Genomic DNA, 16,741 nt, shown 5'->3' on the forward strand with positions numbered 1-16,741 from the left:
TTAAATCCAAGCTTGGTATCATATTTCTTTAGCAGCCTATCCCAGCACAAGGGTACTTCAGTACAGGCTCTCATTACTGCCGTCACTCTCGGGAATAAGGGTTTCATTCCAAAGGGGTTCTTCCTGGAGGACTAGGGTTCGATCCAGAACAATTGACTTCCTAGGATACCTTATTCTTTTCAAGGGTACTTTGTAAGACTAAGTGTAAGACTAAAGTGCCTAAGTACTTTGTAAGACTAAGTGTTCCATTAGGAACCCTTTTCCATCCAAGAAAACCTTTTTGAAAAGAAAGAGTTCCTCAAAGATCGTTGAAAGCGGAACCCAGCCCACTCACCCCTAAAAATTTGAATTATGAACCATGATTGGTGTGGGCTCTGGGCACCAAATCAGCCTCGGCGCTTCAGGGTTCTAAATAAAACCCTTGTAATATAAAAAGGGTTTTCATTAAACATGTATCTAAATAAAAACAAAATAAACACATAAGTTAAGTAATTGTTTTTGTTGTGTATGTTTTTATATCGATATAGTTATGTATAATGTTTTCTTGAAAATATAATAAACAAAGCACAACAACACTGGCCGGTTTTACTTATCTCAACAATATTGACACAATTTTAGAGTCTCTAGATTCTTTACAGTTTATTTGATCTACATGTACTTTCTTTCAGAAGGCGGCATCATCACAAAAAATATTTAACAAATGAGGGTAAAAATCTTGTTTACAGAAACTGAGAAACTCCCTTTTTAGTCATCACTTAAAAAAATAATACATTCAAAATACAAGGAAGCCAATGCAAATTTACCATGAAATCAAAGTGGCTTTAAAGAACCGTACCACAGGAGAACAGGAACAGGTGCACGTTACAGACACAGTGCTTTGCTCCTGTGCGACACATTTAAATCACTATTCCTTAAGTGCAAATAAGTATGTGTCAATAAACATTCATTCAACGTAAATGCATGTTGTGATTGTAAACAATAATCATATCAATAACCTTGTCGGTGAACAGTACAAAAAGAAATATATATATATATATATAAACACACACAGTACCCTTTAGTCCTGAAACACATCACTCCTCCTTTGCCTTCGCGCAGCAAGGTTCTATAATAAGATATTTGGAATATTCTTTTTCCTTTTAAAGAGAAAAGATAATGAAGAACCACTTGTTTGTAGACATGCCCTTTCTCATTTAATTTAATAGTAATAATAGAAATGTACACTTTATTGATCCCCGTGGGGAAATTCTTCTCTGCATTTAACCCATCCTTACTTATTAAGGAGCAGTGGGCTGCAGTGAAGCGCCCGGGGAGCAACTGGGGGTTCAGTGTCTTGCTCGGGGACACTTCAACATGCAACTATGGGGAGAGCGGGGATGGAACCGGGTACCTTGTGGTTACGGGACGACCACTCTCCACCATGAGCTACAGCCAACCCCAAATTTACAGATTTAAAAAGAAGATAACGGCTTGAATGACCCATTATATAAAATGTTAGCAACTCTCTAAGCTGCCTACAAAGCTAAAACACATTTGGTCAAAATGGATGTGAAACAGGCAACTTTTGACTTTTTATTTTATTTCTTACGTTCCCATATAAATGTGTGTACCCATGAATTAAGTATCTTTTAAAAATTCACAAGAAACCAAAACAAAGCGAGCCTAAGCTACAGCTAACGTACCCACTTGTTCTTATACACTAGCTTAGCATAGTAGCCATACCTGCCGTCTCCGGAGGGCAAACTACATTTTAAATTACTTATTTACAGGTATTTTACAGTTGATTTATTAAACTAGCTCATCGGTGGACAAAAAAGCTGAAGAAGAATCTAGAACATATTTAGCTTGTAAATGCGTTTTCCCTACGACCTATCGGAAGGTGTTTAAGGTGAAGGTCGTGACAATGACTAACAATCAGCATAAAATCTGAAAGAATAAATTAAAAAACATTATAAAAAAAGGTTTTAGAACTAATACATCTTTTACAAAGTTTGGCTAAGAGCCTTTAAAGTTCACTCAGCTCCACTGTTGCTGTAGTTATTGCTCTCCACCTTTATAGCCGATATAAACATCCCAAATGGGTGCCAGGTTATTTCCTGCATCGATTTTTGATTTTGAATTGTGCCATGAATTACATATGCAATGTTTGTCAGTTTAAAAGATAATTCTGCACGTCGAGAAAGTTGCATTTGGTTGTAAAACTGTTGAAGTATGAGGCTGTGAAAATATGTAATCACGAAGACTACGCACCTAAAAGTCGCGCAAGTGACGTCTCTCAATGAAGCTCCGATCCCAGTGAGTTTTCCCTGGCTAGCTAGCTAGCTACCTACAGCGGCTGGCTAGCTGGCTGGCTAGCCAAGGTAACGGCCGGCAACTTTCTTGATGTGCAAAACTATGTTTTTAATTGACAAACAGCAGATTTGTAATTCATGACACAATTCAAACCATATTTATCTATTATTGCATGTTTATTGCATGTTTATTGTATTTTCATTGTGTTATTCTTTGTTTATTGTTATGCACCTTTCACAGAGTCAAATTCCTCGTATGTTCAACATACTTGGCAAATGAGCACTTCTGTTTCTGATTTTGAAACGGCTCCAAAAAAAATCTTTGTCTCTTGCCGTTGACTATCGTGCTTCCAGGGTTTCTATAGAAAACGTTATTGTGCAGCCAAACGGTAAGAAGGCTCCGTCGGCTCAGCAGAAACAGTTCATACATATTGATGACTTACTGGTTGGCTGCAGGGCTTCTCCTTTCTTGTGTGAAAAAAATGAACACAGGGAGTGGAGGAGGAGCCTTGATTGAAAACGTACCAGGAGCCAACGCGTACGATGCAGTTAATGTCCCCTCCTTTTTTATTGTACCTTTTCTAAGTCAATTAGTATTTTGTAGTCATTTGTACATCTTACTTAGTTGACCATTAGCTGTCTACAGTGATACATGTGTCTACTGGCCATCAAAGCCCCAGCAAACTGTCATGTCAGAAAGAGACAATCAATTATTTATACAGAACAAAAACCCTAAGCAGGTAATGGGGCATGCGAGTGCAAATCTAATGCTAAATTCTAACAGAGGACATCGTGGTCCAGGGTCAGTCTGGTCAAGGCATTTATCGTCCCTGCTGGGTGTTTGAGGGGAAAAGGAGTGCAACTGTAGACAGCTAAAGTGGAAACACACACACACACACACACACACACACACACACACACACACACACACACACACACACACACACACACACACACACACACACACACACACACACACACACACACCCCCCCCCCCTCTGGGCATCCTCCTCCTCCTCCTCCTTAGTCACAGCAGCAGAGGAAGGAGCACGACGACCCCTCGGGCCCCCGGAACTTGCCGGAGCTGGGTGTGTCCGCGCACTCTGCGATGAACGCGTGCAGGTCGCTGACTCGCACCTGTTCCTGCTCCTGCGTTTGAGCCTGCGGGAGGACAACGTAAAGCTGAACGTGTTCCTACGCACCAACCTACAGCGCTGCCGAGAGCAAAGAACCCGAATGGAACTGTACCATGATGGTGTCGTAGGCTCCGGTGATGAGCGCGATGAAGAGGGACAGCACCATGTAGATGAAGAGGGAGATAAAGGTGTAAAGGTAGACCTGGCTGAAGATCCACACCAGTGTGCCGCTCCTCTCCATCTCGTGGAACGTCACGAACATGTCGTCCCCGTTGATCAGAGAGAACAGGCACTCCGACACCGTGGACAGGGAGCGGAACTGTACACAGACAACACAGGCTACAGTTTTACAGGCTTTGGACCCGCCCCTGATGATGGTGGGGCGACTGTGGGTCAGTGGTTAGCATGCCCGTCTTTCAATCAGGGGGTTTGTAGTTCAATCCCCGCCCTAGTCGATGTGTCCTTGAGCAAGACACTTAACCCTGCATTGTTCCCTGTAGCTGTGTCTACAGTGTATGAATGTAACATGATTGTAAGTCGCTTTGGATAAAAGCGTCAGCTACATGACATGTAATGTAATGTCATCATGGTTATTTTGGGCTTGAAACTTGAAGTTTTGACATGTAGATTGACCATAACAGGCACTAAAAGTCAGGATATCTTGGCCTAGCGGTCTCTCCGGAGTCACCTGACTTCATGGAAGAGCAATACTAAATCACTGGACTCCTCCTTTAATTTTTTTAGAAATGCCTTAAACTGTCAATTTTAACACAGTTCTTTGCAAAATATGACTTTTAGAGATATTTCTGTCGGGCCGGGAATTTTTATTTCATACACTACTTTTGTGCATATGTGAAGTTTGATCTATTAATTGCACTATGTAAGGTCTTTTGAATGCTCTCCACATTACACCGAGCAAAAACAACCCATCCACTGAATGTTGCCATGATTCATATTTAATGAATGTCAATTTTCTCCTCTCATTAATTATACACAGCTGCGAAGATGATACACACTGGAGGGCCTTTTATGATAATTAGGCTTTCGAGACTGACTATCCGAATGACTCATGCCTGCTCATTCCTGGTTAGAGTGTGTGTGTGTGTGTGTGTGTGTGTGTGTGTGTGTGTGCGTGGTACCTTGGTGTGATAGGGCCCCAGCACAATCCAGCCACAGAAGCAGTATCCCATGTAAATGGCCGCTGCACAGCAGCAGAAGCGGATCACGTTCGGAAACGCAGCCGTCAGAGTCACGATCAAGATCTGAGACGTAGAGGGAGCGAGGGAATGAGAAAAATATGTATTTACCCTCCGGAGAAGAGGGGATGAAGGTGAGCTATATTTGTGTGTGTGTGTGTGTGTGTGTGTGTGTGTGTGTGTGTGTTTCTTTCACCTACATTGTATTTCTGAAAAAAGCTGAGGTAGCGGATGACTCCCACCCACACCAGCAGGGTGGAGGTGCCCAACAGGATCCCGCACATGTCATATGACGACAAAGTCTGCATCACAATGTCACTTATTACCAGAAACTCAGATGTTTTTTAAAAGTTTTTAAAAATCTTTTTATCACATTACCTTGGACTCAATCCCAATTTTGATGAAGCTGCCGATGATGGTGAACATGTCGCTGACGATGAGCAGAATGTACCAGCCGTTGATGAACTCCATTCGGTCTCCCCAGCTCACGCTGCGGCCGAGGCTGTGCTTGAAAAACTGCACGTACTCCTGGTTTGGGGGGTGCAGGGTGAGGACAAAGATGAGTCGCTGTGTTATGTTTTGTTTTTAACTGTCTTCTTTTTTCCATCCATATAAAATTGTGTGTAAAAATAACCCGCTGTGGTCTATTAATTAGTTAATTTTTTACATTTTCATCAGAAAGTTGATAAAAAAGAAAAGAAAAAAGGGAATACATCGTATCATAAACAACTCTTGGGACTGGTTGAAAGTCCTGTGTTTGTTTGACCCACCCTTTCCCAAACCACCTGAAGTACTCTTTCTCACTGTTTATACCACAACACTCACCCAGAGCGTAGCGTTATTCACACAGAGCCGTTTACATGGCAGTCGGTGCACACTAGGTGGCCGCAAAACGACAAGAACGTTGTCGTTATCGCACGCTAAATGACTATTTGGTCCAAATATATCAAGTATAATATTACAGTACTGTATAGAATTCTAGCATAACAAAATATATATCTAAACAGAAATCCCTTATTTTCCAGTTCAAGGTACCCTGTGGAGTCTTTGATCACTAGTAACACAATGGATCAATAGTTTTATGAGGGTTTGCATGAGGCCAAAGCGATACATATTCCTGCCAAAGGTTTCACAGTATTACAGCGATCAACACCAAGAACCGTATCAATGTGTGAGTAAAGATAGGAAAGTAAACATGGATGCAAACAATGTTGTTTTAATGTCTTCGCAAATCTTTTATGAGGGAGGAAAATCATTTAAAATACTCCACCAAGCACCTTTAATGTCTGTGTGTAAGTCAATAAAACATATTGTGCACAGTCAAACTAAAAAGTGGATGAAGGCGCCTCCCTCACCGATTTCTCCGATGCTCCATAAATGGGCACCGATGACCAAAGCGAAACAGTACGATATTTAATTTTTTTTACACCATAAACACACAAACGCTTGGGCCGCTTTCTCACGTGTTGCAGGACGATGCCTCTGAGGATGGAGCGGCCGCACAGCAGCAGGGACAGCAGGCAGACGAACGCCACCAGCACGTCCAGGAACTCACGGGCGTAGCTCTCCGCTAAAAGAGGAGGAGGAGGGGCGAACGAGAGGGATCAAACAAGGCCAACGTTAAGGGTGACACAGTGGGTATTTAAAAGAGAGTGAGGAGTGTCGGCTCACCGTGTCCGGACACGTTGGGGTCTTTGCACTCCTTTATGGAGGCCTCGTTCTGCAGGCTGATCTTAACTTTGCCGCTGTGCGCCCTGTTGTCCATGACGATCTGATAGCAAGAAGAACCAGAGGAAATGTATACGGGGATGTTTCCACATTCACCACAGAGCTTTGCCTCGAGTTTCGCCCACAACTTGCAAACACACAGTTGTGATCCACGAGGCCACATCGCTGCCCCCTGCTCATTCAAATAGAAACAATAGGCTCACCGTGATGGCAAAGGTGTAGCAGTCAGGGATTTCATTGTTTATGATCGTCTGAATGTTGATGGCCTTCAGCTGGAAGTCAATCGTGACGTTGATCAGCCTGAAAGAGAATTAGATTTGAATGGTTCACACCAGAAAAAAAGACAAAAATCACACCCTTTTTTTATTTCTAATGTACTTTTTTTTTTTTTTAAAGACATAATATCATCTGACTTGTAAAACTTGAGAGTGAAATTCTTGTAGTCTCCGTTTCCTGAAGCCAAACTGTAAGTCAGTGGATTCATTCCAATGCATTCTGGGAAAAAAAACAGAAAACGTCATTAGATGAACTACCAAAATACCACATCTGTCTTACTTTATGTTTCGCCACAGGATTCGTCGGGCATTGCCAAAAGCCATCTCTGCCAAATCAGCAGCTGTATGCAAATAACTCCTTTCCCAAGGCAAGAGGAAACAAACTGTGGTGTTGCGTTTTTTTTGTTTTTCGGCGACAGGAACTATTCCGAGCCTTTTAAAGTAGGGCAACCTCTTGACATATGTGGAGCAGCAGCACAGTGACTCACTGACACAGTCATTTCCTTAAGGAACACGAAAATCCGAGTTAACACCGAGGAGGCTGGTTTATTTGTTAACGTTGATCACCCAGAGACCGACTCAACCAACAACGAGGACAGAAAATCCCTAAGATAGAGGCCGTCACCTACCGGTGTCGACGTGGGGGTCAATGTCAAAGGTGTCGTTGACGGGGTCGATGGTGCCCCTCCTGTAGTTGCGCTGGCAGAGGGAGAGCGCACTCCCGTTCACGCCAACGCCCAACACGTACGCGTACCGGCCCAGAGAGATCTGGGGTAGAGCCATGTACTTAGGGGGTAGAGAGAAGCAGAGAATTACCCTTTATGGGTTCACCCAAATAAAAATATGCATTTCCTTCCTCGTCTCTAGTGGTAGAATTCAAATGTTATATCCTCCAGATTTTGGGATGTTTCGGCCTCCACCCCATTGGAAGTTCTCCCGCGGTGCCAAATGACATCTCAAAACCAGAGCAAACAAACTCCTGAATTATCTGCATGTGGCTGCATGAAGACGTGTTTTTTCTTGCATTTCGGGAGCCAAATTCGCCCTTTTGTAGTTTTTGAATTACCTGCTCCACGGCGAAGTTAATGCGGCCATACAGCTCCTTCTGCGTGTGGACGGCCTGCGGAGCACCGTCCTGATAACCCTTCAGGAAAAGGTGTTTGAAGGCAGCCGTGTTCTCCTCTTTGAACGTCACCACCATCTGGTTGCTCAGCCCGAACAGCACCAACTAGACGCGTGGAGGCCGGGACCCGGGGAAAGAAATGCGCGGTTGTGAGTGAACTGATCATAATCGACTAATCACGTTGTGATGTCATCAAAACCACAGCACACAGATCTATATCCACCTGCACAGTCACAATGAGGATTTTGAGCAGCTGCAGGCCCAGCTTGTAGGGCTTGCGTCGTTTGGCGTGATACTTGTCACAAGGGCTCATGAAGAAGTACTTGAGCTTCCTCCTCAGGGCCGCCTCCTCCTCCTCCTCCTCCTCCTGCTTCTGATGAGGGGAGCCCACCAGAGACATGGGACGAGGGCTCCCATAGTTAGCAACGGAGGAGAGGAGCCTGTCCTTCTCTGGGAAACATATCGTGAACAGCGTCATTGAAATATTAAAAGGGACACTGGGGTCGCATTTCATAAAGTGTGTGTGTGTGTGTGTGAGGGGGGGGGGGGGGGGGGGGGCGAGGGGTCACAAGAGACAAATTTGAACACATTTGCTGATCAGCAGAAAATCAATCTGCAACTATTTTGATAATTCAAATTGTCTAACACAATTTGCTTTTATATTCATAAATCTCACATTTTAGTACCTTGAATAGCTCGTGTTTTGGGGACATTTGATGACCTCACTTTAGGTGCTCGTCGACTAAAACAGATTAATCGTACAAATATATCAGTCTCTCCTACATGCCATTTTAGGTTTCAAGACGATGACATCACCGGGGTTGTTTTTTTATTTATTTTTTACAAACGGCCTCCCTCCAGTCAGAAAACAGTGCCCACCTGTCTCAACAGGCCGGCGAGCTCTGGTCCTCGCGACAAACGAGCGCGTGAACTCGCTCGCGTCTGTAAAAGCCGTCGTCGCGTGAACGGCGTGAGCTTGAGGACCGTTGCTCTAACACGGAGCTGTTTATACGAAACATGTCCTTCAAAAGACCCGATGTCCGGCAGCAAGAGGGCGTCCAGACTGACCTGTGGCTCCATCGTGGGTGCAGGTGGAACCGGGAGACGCCATGGCGGGGTGGACGCTCACGCGGGCGAGATGGAGGAGGACGTCATCATCATCAGCACGAATTCATATTAAAACTGAAGCGCGTGGTGTGTGGGTGAGACACAATGTAAACAGACCGCAGCAGCTTCCTGCTAACCACGTGACTCCGCCACGTGACTGACGTCTGCGCTGCGCCGGCTTGGAGGAAGCAACAACAACCCATCGTCTGTGGGGGGGAAACATGACGTGCTCTCTCTAAGTGTCCGTGCAGATACCATGTCAATATTTATATATATATATATATATATATATATATATATATATATATATATATATATATATATATATATATATATATATATATTTGTGTGGTAATGTTATTACAGCTTTATTCACGGTTAAATACACGGTGCCATCAGGAATAAGCAGAAGGAAGCATGACGAGGCTTGGAGATAACCTGAGGTCACACATTGGGTTACATGGGAATGGCTTTCAGCCACTTGGTCAGCAGGATGCCGGTCCAGACATATTTATCCCTCCCACAGCAACGAAATACTTCTGTCAATCACTAATTATTTGGATTTTTCACATTTGATTTAAGGTATTCAATGCTTTCATCACGCTGCCAGGAATAACATTCTGGGGGGGAGGAAGGAGGAATGCTGAAGCCTTTATTTAGCATTCAAATTTGCCAAGATGCAGAGTCTAAGGATATTGTAGCCAGCTCATAAAACCCCAATGTGTACGTTTTGTTACGTTAATAATAACCCCAAAGTGACACTAAATAAAACGACAATATATTCAAATAAAAATGGTGACGATATGACCTCCGTGTTGTCATGCTAGCTACGGCCCTGATTATATATCTATTTCACAATATCTTTTATTATCATTGTATAAAACAGGGACGCTCTAATTATCTCCATTAGGTTGGTTCACTTTCACCCTATGGGGCGAAGGCTGCACATTACAATCACTTTTATCAACAAATAATCTATTTGAGTGTTTCTTCAATCAATTGTTAAGTTGAAAAATAAAAAGGGCCGTCACAATTTCCCAGAGCCAAAGGGGACATTAATTAATTCAAGTTATTTTTACGATGTGGTCACAGTATTACCCAATATTTTCATTTCCCGCCCCCCGAATCATCAGTGATGTGACAATGTGACGTGAAACCACAAATAAAAAGTGATGTTTAGATGATCCACAAAAAAAAACAACGTGGAGGATTGAACCAACGAGCTGCATGTTTCCTGCTCTCGCCGTGGCTCAGCATGGTCCTGTCTCAGAAGTCACCACAAGGAAGTTCAGTCAGGGACAAACAGCAGCCTGGACCTGGATGACTTCACATCTTACTGGGTTGATCGCTCTCTCTCTCTCCGGTCTTCCTCATCTGCCATCCAGAGTCTTGTCCCTGGCTATGACCGACTCGTTAAACTTGATCATCAGTGTAGTGCCCTTGTGCCAGTGGGCGGTGACCTTGGCGGGGAAGCCGCTGTGCGTGAGGATGGCCTCCACGACGCCTGCCGTGAAGGCGGCGCAGTTCAGGCTGCTGTTCTCCTTGGGCACGGAGATGTATGCATTGATGAGCGGCTCCTTTTCAATGATGTAGTAAGTCTTGTCGTCATCGTTGGCCTGCTCCAGCTTGTCGGCTTCCTTCCCAAACAAAGACTTCCAGACATTAACCTAAAAAGGGGAAAAAGAATAAATAAATACAAATAAAATATACATATATTTATACACAACATTTAGTTCAAGAGCTAACTGGAAAACCATCGGCAGGTGTTTTCTGTTTGCTCACTTTGATGAAAAGCAGCATGTTCAGCACTTTGGTCTCCCTCTTGCCGTTCTTCTCCCTCAGCACCAGCACGTCCAGCAGGCTGGCGCCGACGCTCTGGCCCATGTCCGCCAGGCGCGTCTGCAGCTCGGACACAGAGTACACGCGGCTCTGACAGTACTGGACCATCTCAGAGAACAGGAGGGCGAACGCACTCACGCTGACCTCTGTCTTGGGCCGGGTCAGGGGTCGCTCCAAGATGTTGGACTTGCCTCGGGTGAACCGCGTGTCCATTTTCTGGCGGTGGTCCCACTGCACAGGTTAGTATCTACCGACACACACAGGCAGCTCATTTATAACTAGTTAGTGTAGATTGCTCCAGGGAAGCACTGGATACATGTGTACTTACATTTTTTAATTAGCCAAGAGTTTTGCGGTTGATTTTATGGATTAAAACATGATCTCTAGCACATATTTCTGGACCGTCGCATCTATTGACACCACAATCTGCACATTATGACCCTTGGTAAAAACTCACCACCAGAGGTCCTGATGTAACTATGCCATTAGGCCTCCCTCCTCCCAAGTGAAGGAGCCTGTAAATTACCCGTTTGAACACAGTCCACACTGTGTGATGTTAAAACACGTGGGCCACACAAGTCAGATTATTAATACAAGCAGCCAATGGTGATTTAAGCCTCTGGCTCCCAGGCTTCACATTTAAGCCCACTTCCATCACATTGGGGAAAATTCCTTCATGCAGATATCAGATCTAAAAAGGTATTTTTGCAGGCTTCTAGACTGAATATGGATGCAGCAACATACCAGTCTTCCTATTCAGATTAATGAATAGCCTGTAATAGCAAAACCCATATCGCTTGTTTTGAGCAACCACCAGTCCAAAAATAAATTCCAATAAAAAACAAGAAAAGCTGCAACTCTTCACATTTGAGCAGATTTTTGGGCACATTATTCAAATGACGTATGTGACAGCAACGTGTTCTGTTGATCAACTAATCAATTAACTCACTAATGTACCAAAATGTGTCTCTGGTTCTCCCATCACGACAGATACAAATGACGTGTTATTAATCACCTCTCGCGCTGCTACCTGTGAGCCACTAACGAGCGTTCAGGACTCAATAGCGTTAGCCGTTAGCTACCCAAACCAAACAAGCTAGCGGGTACTTTCCTGTTAAAAAACAAACTGCACGCGAGCCCTTCGAGCTGTGAACACGTGCCAGTTTAAAATAAAACACAAACCAATACAGAGTAGATGACTTAGTTATGAACGGGACGTATCTCTTGGAAGATAAACCTACCGTGTTGCGGAAGAGACGAGCGGCTGAGCAGTACCTTCCCTCTTCTCCTTCTTCCGTTACTTTCTCAATAGTCTCGAATTGCAACCAGGGTTTACATTGCGCTGCGCCACCTAGCGTACCGGAGAGTCACCGCATCAACAACGACTACAGTTACCATGGAGTGGACAGCCTGTATAGACAGTGCATGTTTAGGCTATGGTGTATGTAAAACAGTTAAATAAACCTGTAGTTTTTCGAAGTTTATACATATTTGTTGCTCTAATGTGGAATGTTTTTCTTCTAATATTCACAAGCACCATCCGTGTCTTGTAATGACTCAAACTAAATTTGATGATGACCTTTATTCCTCTAGAAGGTGAATAAAGGTCATCATGTAAACCGATTACATTTTGGGGAATGTTGGGAAAAAGAAAAAAAAAGTTGGCAAAGAGTTGGCGCATACAAAAGCTATGCTCATTACACCCAACTGATCCTCTCGTTTCCCAATCTGAAACACAGGTAGCAGCACAAATCTCTGCCTGTCTGACTGATATCTCTCAGTGGATGTCTGCACACCACCTGACAAAACAGAACTACTTTTCCTTCCAGGGAAAGGCTCTCCCACCCACTACCTGACCCACCCACTACCTGACCTTCAACAACTCAGTGTTGGCCCCGACTCCGACTGCCAGGAACCTCGGTGTGACACTCGACAGTCAACTCTCCCTGACTGCCAACATTACCGCAACAACACGCTCCTGTAGGTACATGCTGCACAACATCAGGAGAATACGACCCCTTCTGACTTAGAAGGCGGCACAGGTTCTGGTCCAGGTTCTGATCATCTCGCGTCTAGACTACTGTACCTCCCTCCTGGCAGGTCTACCTGCTAATGCCATTCGACCTCTACAGCTTATCCAGAATGCAGCAGCTCGACTGGTCAACCTCCCTAAATTCACCCACACTACTCCGCTCCTCCGCTCCCTTCACTGGTTACCGGTGGCTGCACCATCCGCTTCAAAACATTGGTTCTTGCGTACCTTTGATATATATGATGAGTCATCCAAATGCTTGATGCTTTTTGATTGATGCTTGGTTCCAAAAGAACTACATTCACAGACCATCATCACAGCAGGTATTGTGACTATTCCAGAAAACTTTAAATGAATGTAATGTTGTGGAGTCATTTTAGTCAACTTATCGTTCCTCCCTCTAAAAGGTCTTTACTATTACAGATTACCGTAATTACACATTGATATCTTTGATCTTTGTTATTGGCATCCCAGACCTTCTGCAATGCATTTCCCAGTGCCGCCATAGACTACAACCACTTCCTGTTCTTGTCCTCACATGCCTGCAGCCTAAACACTGTGTCCTTTTTGTCTTCATCGCTGCATTTTCACGACCTATAAAAAAACTAAACAATCAACGATGAATAAAATCAGCGTGCGGCAAAATTTTTTTGGGGGTATCACTGCCCGGCAAACAAACAAATCACTTTTGTTTGGCGGGTTTCCCCAGTTTTGCAGCCTGGCTCCGGAATACGCTTATTGCCTCAGAGAGGACTGCCAGTGATTTGTACTGCAGAGAGAAGTTTACCGCTTGCTGGTTTTTATTCCCAGAAGGTTTGCTCTCCTTTTTACAAGCACCAGCCACATTAACAAAGAGACTGAGATTTAATGGGGAACTTGGGAATTTCTCAAAAGTGCCCTCGCGTCCGGCGCTGTATGTGGAAAGACCTTGAGCGGAAAGGACAAAAAAAAAGACTTGCACTGCAGGTGCCACATTCCCACAATGCTCAGTGGGCCACGCCAACGGGCTGAACGCAGTAAGTCAACAGTTGCATAACCACCCGCTTATTATGCATGGGTGGGCGGGAAGGACTTGTATAAATGACAGGAGGCAACGGACGGCGCAGACATTCGAAGCTGCTCACGCCTCAGGATGGCTAAAGGCTGCTGCAGACCCGCCCTGGCTCTTGTTGTGGTGTTGCTCAGCACGTATGCGGAAGGTAATGATGTTTGCTTGTTATCACCTGTTCAGTGAGAACGCATTGGATGCAATGTGGTAGAAACTGCACTGACTCCAGTGCACTTAGGTCTTTTTTGGTTCCGCATTTGGTCAGAAAAAATCTTCACATGAGATTCTTTACAATTGTGCGCCTACTTAAAAGCTTTTCCTCTGACTCGTCTTGATTCTGTCGGGTCCATGTACTGTATGAGCTCATGGCGTCATGGAGGTCGTGTCATCCAAATGTTTCCCGTCTTTGCCCCCAGCTACGTCTTCCCGCCACATGGATAACTTCATCGCGGCGGTGAGGCGGGTGGAGGACGGCGTTCCTGGGTCAGGCCCGCTGGCCGTGTTGAGGAGGCTGCGCGGGGCCGCCGGCCTCAATGACACGTTTGTTCGGCACTTCCTCGGCAACGCCGTCTCCGACGTTCCCGAATTAGACGCAAGCCTCTCGGGTTACCTCAGCAAGGCTGTGCATCACAGGCTGACCGGGGACGCCAGAGAGGAAGGCGTTGTCCTGACGCCCGATGGCACCACCATCGCCCTTGCGCCCCTCCTTCTTGGCATCGAGGCCGGTTTCCTCGCCAGGAAGGCGGGCCGCGTGCGGGGCCTGTACCAGCTCACTTTGGCCAAAAACCTGGACAGCTCCCCTCTCCTGGGACCCGACGGATGCTGGGACAGTGTCACCTCCCCTCAAGTCTTCACCCTCCTCGGCAGCCCCTCTAAGCTCACCGCCGCTCGGGTCAACGGAGGCATGGACGGCGCGGTTCTCGGGACAGAGGTCTCCGCCAAAGGCAGGCGCCCCCTCTCACTCAGCGGCCTGCTGGCGGAGTACTACGGCCATCGGCTGGAGAGCAAAGGACTGGACGCCGCCCCGCGCCTTGTCAGCCGGCGCCGCAGGGAGAACTTCAGGGGGCTGGCCTCCCCTCCGGCGCTGGCCAGACAGGTGGTGAAAGCGGCCGAGCTGCGGCGGAGGCTGGCGGGGCGCTCGAAGATGGCGGCGAAGGAGAAGAAGCAGCTGGTGGCGTTAGTGAACGAGGGAATGAAAGAGTTCATCCATCAGTACATCGGTGAGTGAAAGGATTCTGAAAACAAACGGTCTCTCAAAATGATTATTGTCCTGCGTTCACTCACACTTCCCTGACCCGTTTCAGATTGCCCGCCCATCATTCCTCGCTGCATGTGGGGCGCCGAGCCGTACCGAGGAACCCCCACCAACCTGTCTCTCCCTCTCTCCTTCATGTACATCCACCACACCCACACGCCGAGCCAGCCCTGCCTGACCTTCCAGCAGTGCGCCGCCGACATGCGCTCCATGCAGCGCTTCCACCAGGAGGACAGAGGCTGGGACGACATCGGATACAGGTACGGCCTCGTGTCCAAAGAGTTCAAACCTGCACCCCGACTCACAGATGTCTAAGTTTGCCCCTGTGTTCCCTCAAAAGCTTTGTCGCGGGCTCCGACGGGTACATCTATGAGGGCCGAGGCTGGCTCCAGCGCGGGGCCCACACCCTGGGACACAACTCCGTGGGCTACGGGGTTTCCTTCATCGGCGACTACGCCACTGGGGTTCCCTCCCAGCATTCCATGGGGCTGGTGAGGGATCAGCTGGCATCCTGCGCCGTCGGCGGTGGGAGACTGGTCGCTGACTTTGTCCTGCATGGCCACAGACAGGTGGTGAAAACTTCCTGTCCCGGCGATGCTTTCTACGATGAGATCAGAGGCTGGGAACACTTTGGGGTATGTACGAGTGAAGGTGAGCTGGGCAGCTCCGATTACCCATAATGCCCCGATGCAAGAGTCTGTGGCCTTTCTTGCATCAGGGCGTGGCGTCCCTAGCTACGTCTCCTAATCCTTCCTTCTGGACATGTCAGGACAGACCCGGGTACTTTGTACAACTGATGTCTCTCACGTGTTGTTGGGAAACAGTTCTCCTTTATTTGTTGTTGCGGCATGGGTTTGTGTAAGTCCTGCACTTATGTATGATGTGGAGGTACTTGTACCTTACTTGAAAATGTACATATTGTACTTTTTCCTATATTTATTGTAGCTACTCTCTGAACCTCTGAGGGGGATTCATTTAAATGACTATGTGAAGCCCAAAGAGGTCTAGTTCTATATGAGATAATAAAAAAGAGGCCAATTCACTGCAGAATAAATACGTTTGATACTTTAAGTGAATTCTACTGATAATACTGTACTGCGATGAGTTGTTACTTTTACATTGATGTGCTACTACATACCAGTTTCACTTATTTCATTCCCTATTTCCTTCCTTTTAGGAAGTCAAGAAAGGAAAATGATCTGCTTGGCAAGAGGGAGCTCGAGTGAACCAAAAACTCAAACCCAATAAATATTTGTTTTATTCTCATTTTTGTACATTTATTTGATAATTTGCTGGTTGCTAGTTGCTTCATGTTATTAAAACAAAAAAAGGTAATCAACAAAGTTATTATTATGATAATAGATTATGTTAAGATATTATATTGGTCCCTGTGGGTAAATTCCCAAGCTACCCAGCAGTATATAAAGTAACTAAAATCAGCCGCATGAGTAATGTTTACACATTAATGCACAAATACTTTTGTACAACACTATATGTATATAGAGTACTTTTACTTTTAGTGGCCTGCTTCAAGTATATTTGGACGCTAATACTTTTACTTAAGTAAAAATGCTGTACATTTACTTGTGACAAAGTATTGTCTTCACACTGTGGTATTAATACTTTACTTTTAGAGTCAGTACTTGATGGAAAGTGTCCTTGATGGTACAAAACACAGTTCCACCTCGGACCGGTAAAGGGCGCCAGACGA

General features: G+C 45.5%; 3 protein-coding genes across 3 annotated transcripts; 1 reads left to right on the plus strand and 2 right to left on the minus strand.

Annotated features, from left to right (window-relative positions):
• Positions 1 to 625: 625 nt before the first annotated feature.
• On the minus strand, positions 626 to 9,000 carry mcoln1b (mucolipin 1b). The gene is made up of 13 exons (XM_034540165.1): positions 8,818 to 9,000; positions 7,973 to 8,199; positions 7,693 to 7,854; positions 7,256 to 7,412; positions 6,765 to 6,846; positions 6,555 to 6,651; positions 6,295 to 6,394; positions 6,087 to 6,193; positions 5,002 to 5,151; positions 4,824 to 4,925; positions 4,567 to 4,689; positions 3,540 to 3,746; positions 626 to 3,452 (listed from the first exon to the last, which is right to left on the minus strand). Exons 1-13 carry the CDS (start codon positions 8,858 to 8,860, stop codon positions 3,315 to 3,317), a joined length of 1,695 nt encoding a protein of 564 aa, XP_034396056.1. The 5' UTR covers positions 8,861 to 9,000; the 3' UTR covers positions 626 to 3,314.
• A 487-nt stretch (positions 9,001 to 9,487) lies between these two features.
• Positions 9,488 to 12,084, minus strand: trappc5 (trafficking protein particle complex 5). Its single transcript, XM_034540328.1, has 3 exons — positions 11,937 to 12,084; positions 10,639 to 10,942; positions 9,488 to 10,523 (listed from the first exon to the last, which is right to left on the minus strand). The coding sequence occupies exons 2-3, from the start codon at positions 10,906 to 10,908 to the stop codon at positions 10,227 to 10,229; spliced, it is 567 nt and encodes a 188-aa protein (XP_034396219.1). The 5' UTR covers positions 10,909 to 10,942; positions 11,937 to 12,084; the 3' UTR covers positions 9,488 to 10,226.
• A 1,677-nt stretch (positions 12,085 to 13,761) lies between these two features.
• pglyrp6 (peptidoglycan recognition protein 6) lies at positions 13,762 to 16,249 on the plus strand. Its single transcript, XM_034539454.1, has 5 exons — positions 13,762 to 13,926; positions 14,192 to 14,995; positions 15,080 to 15,290; positions 15,371 to 15,665; positions 16,208 to 16,249. Exons 1-5 carry the CDS (start codon positions 13,860 to 13,862, stop codon positions 16,226 to 16,228), a joined length of 1,398 nt encoding a protein of 465 aa, XP_034395345.1. The 5' UTR covers positions 13,762 to 13,859; the 3' UTR covers positions 16,229 to 16,249.
• The last annotated feature ends 492 nt before the right edge of the window (positions 16,250 to 16,741 follow it).

Source organism: Cyclopterus lumpus, chromosome 8 (assembly GCF_009769545.1).
Source record: "Cyclopterus lumpus isolate fCycLum1 chromosome 8, fCycLum1.pri, whole genome shotgun sequence".
Lineage (NCBI taxonomy): Eukaryota > Metazoa > Chordata > Actinopteri > Perciformes > Cyclopteridae > Cyclopterus > Cyclopterus lumpus.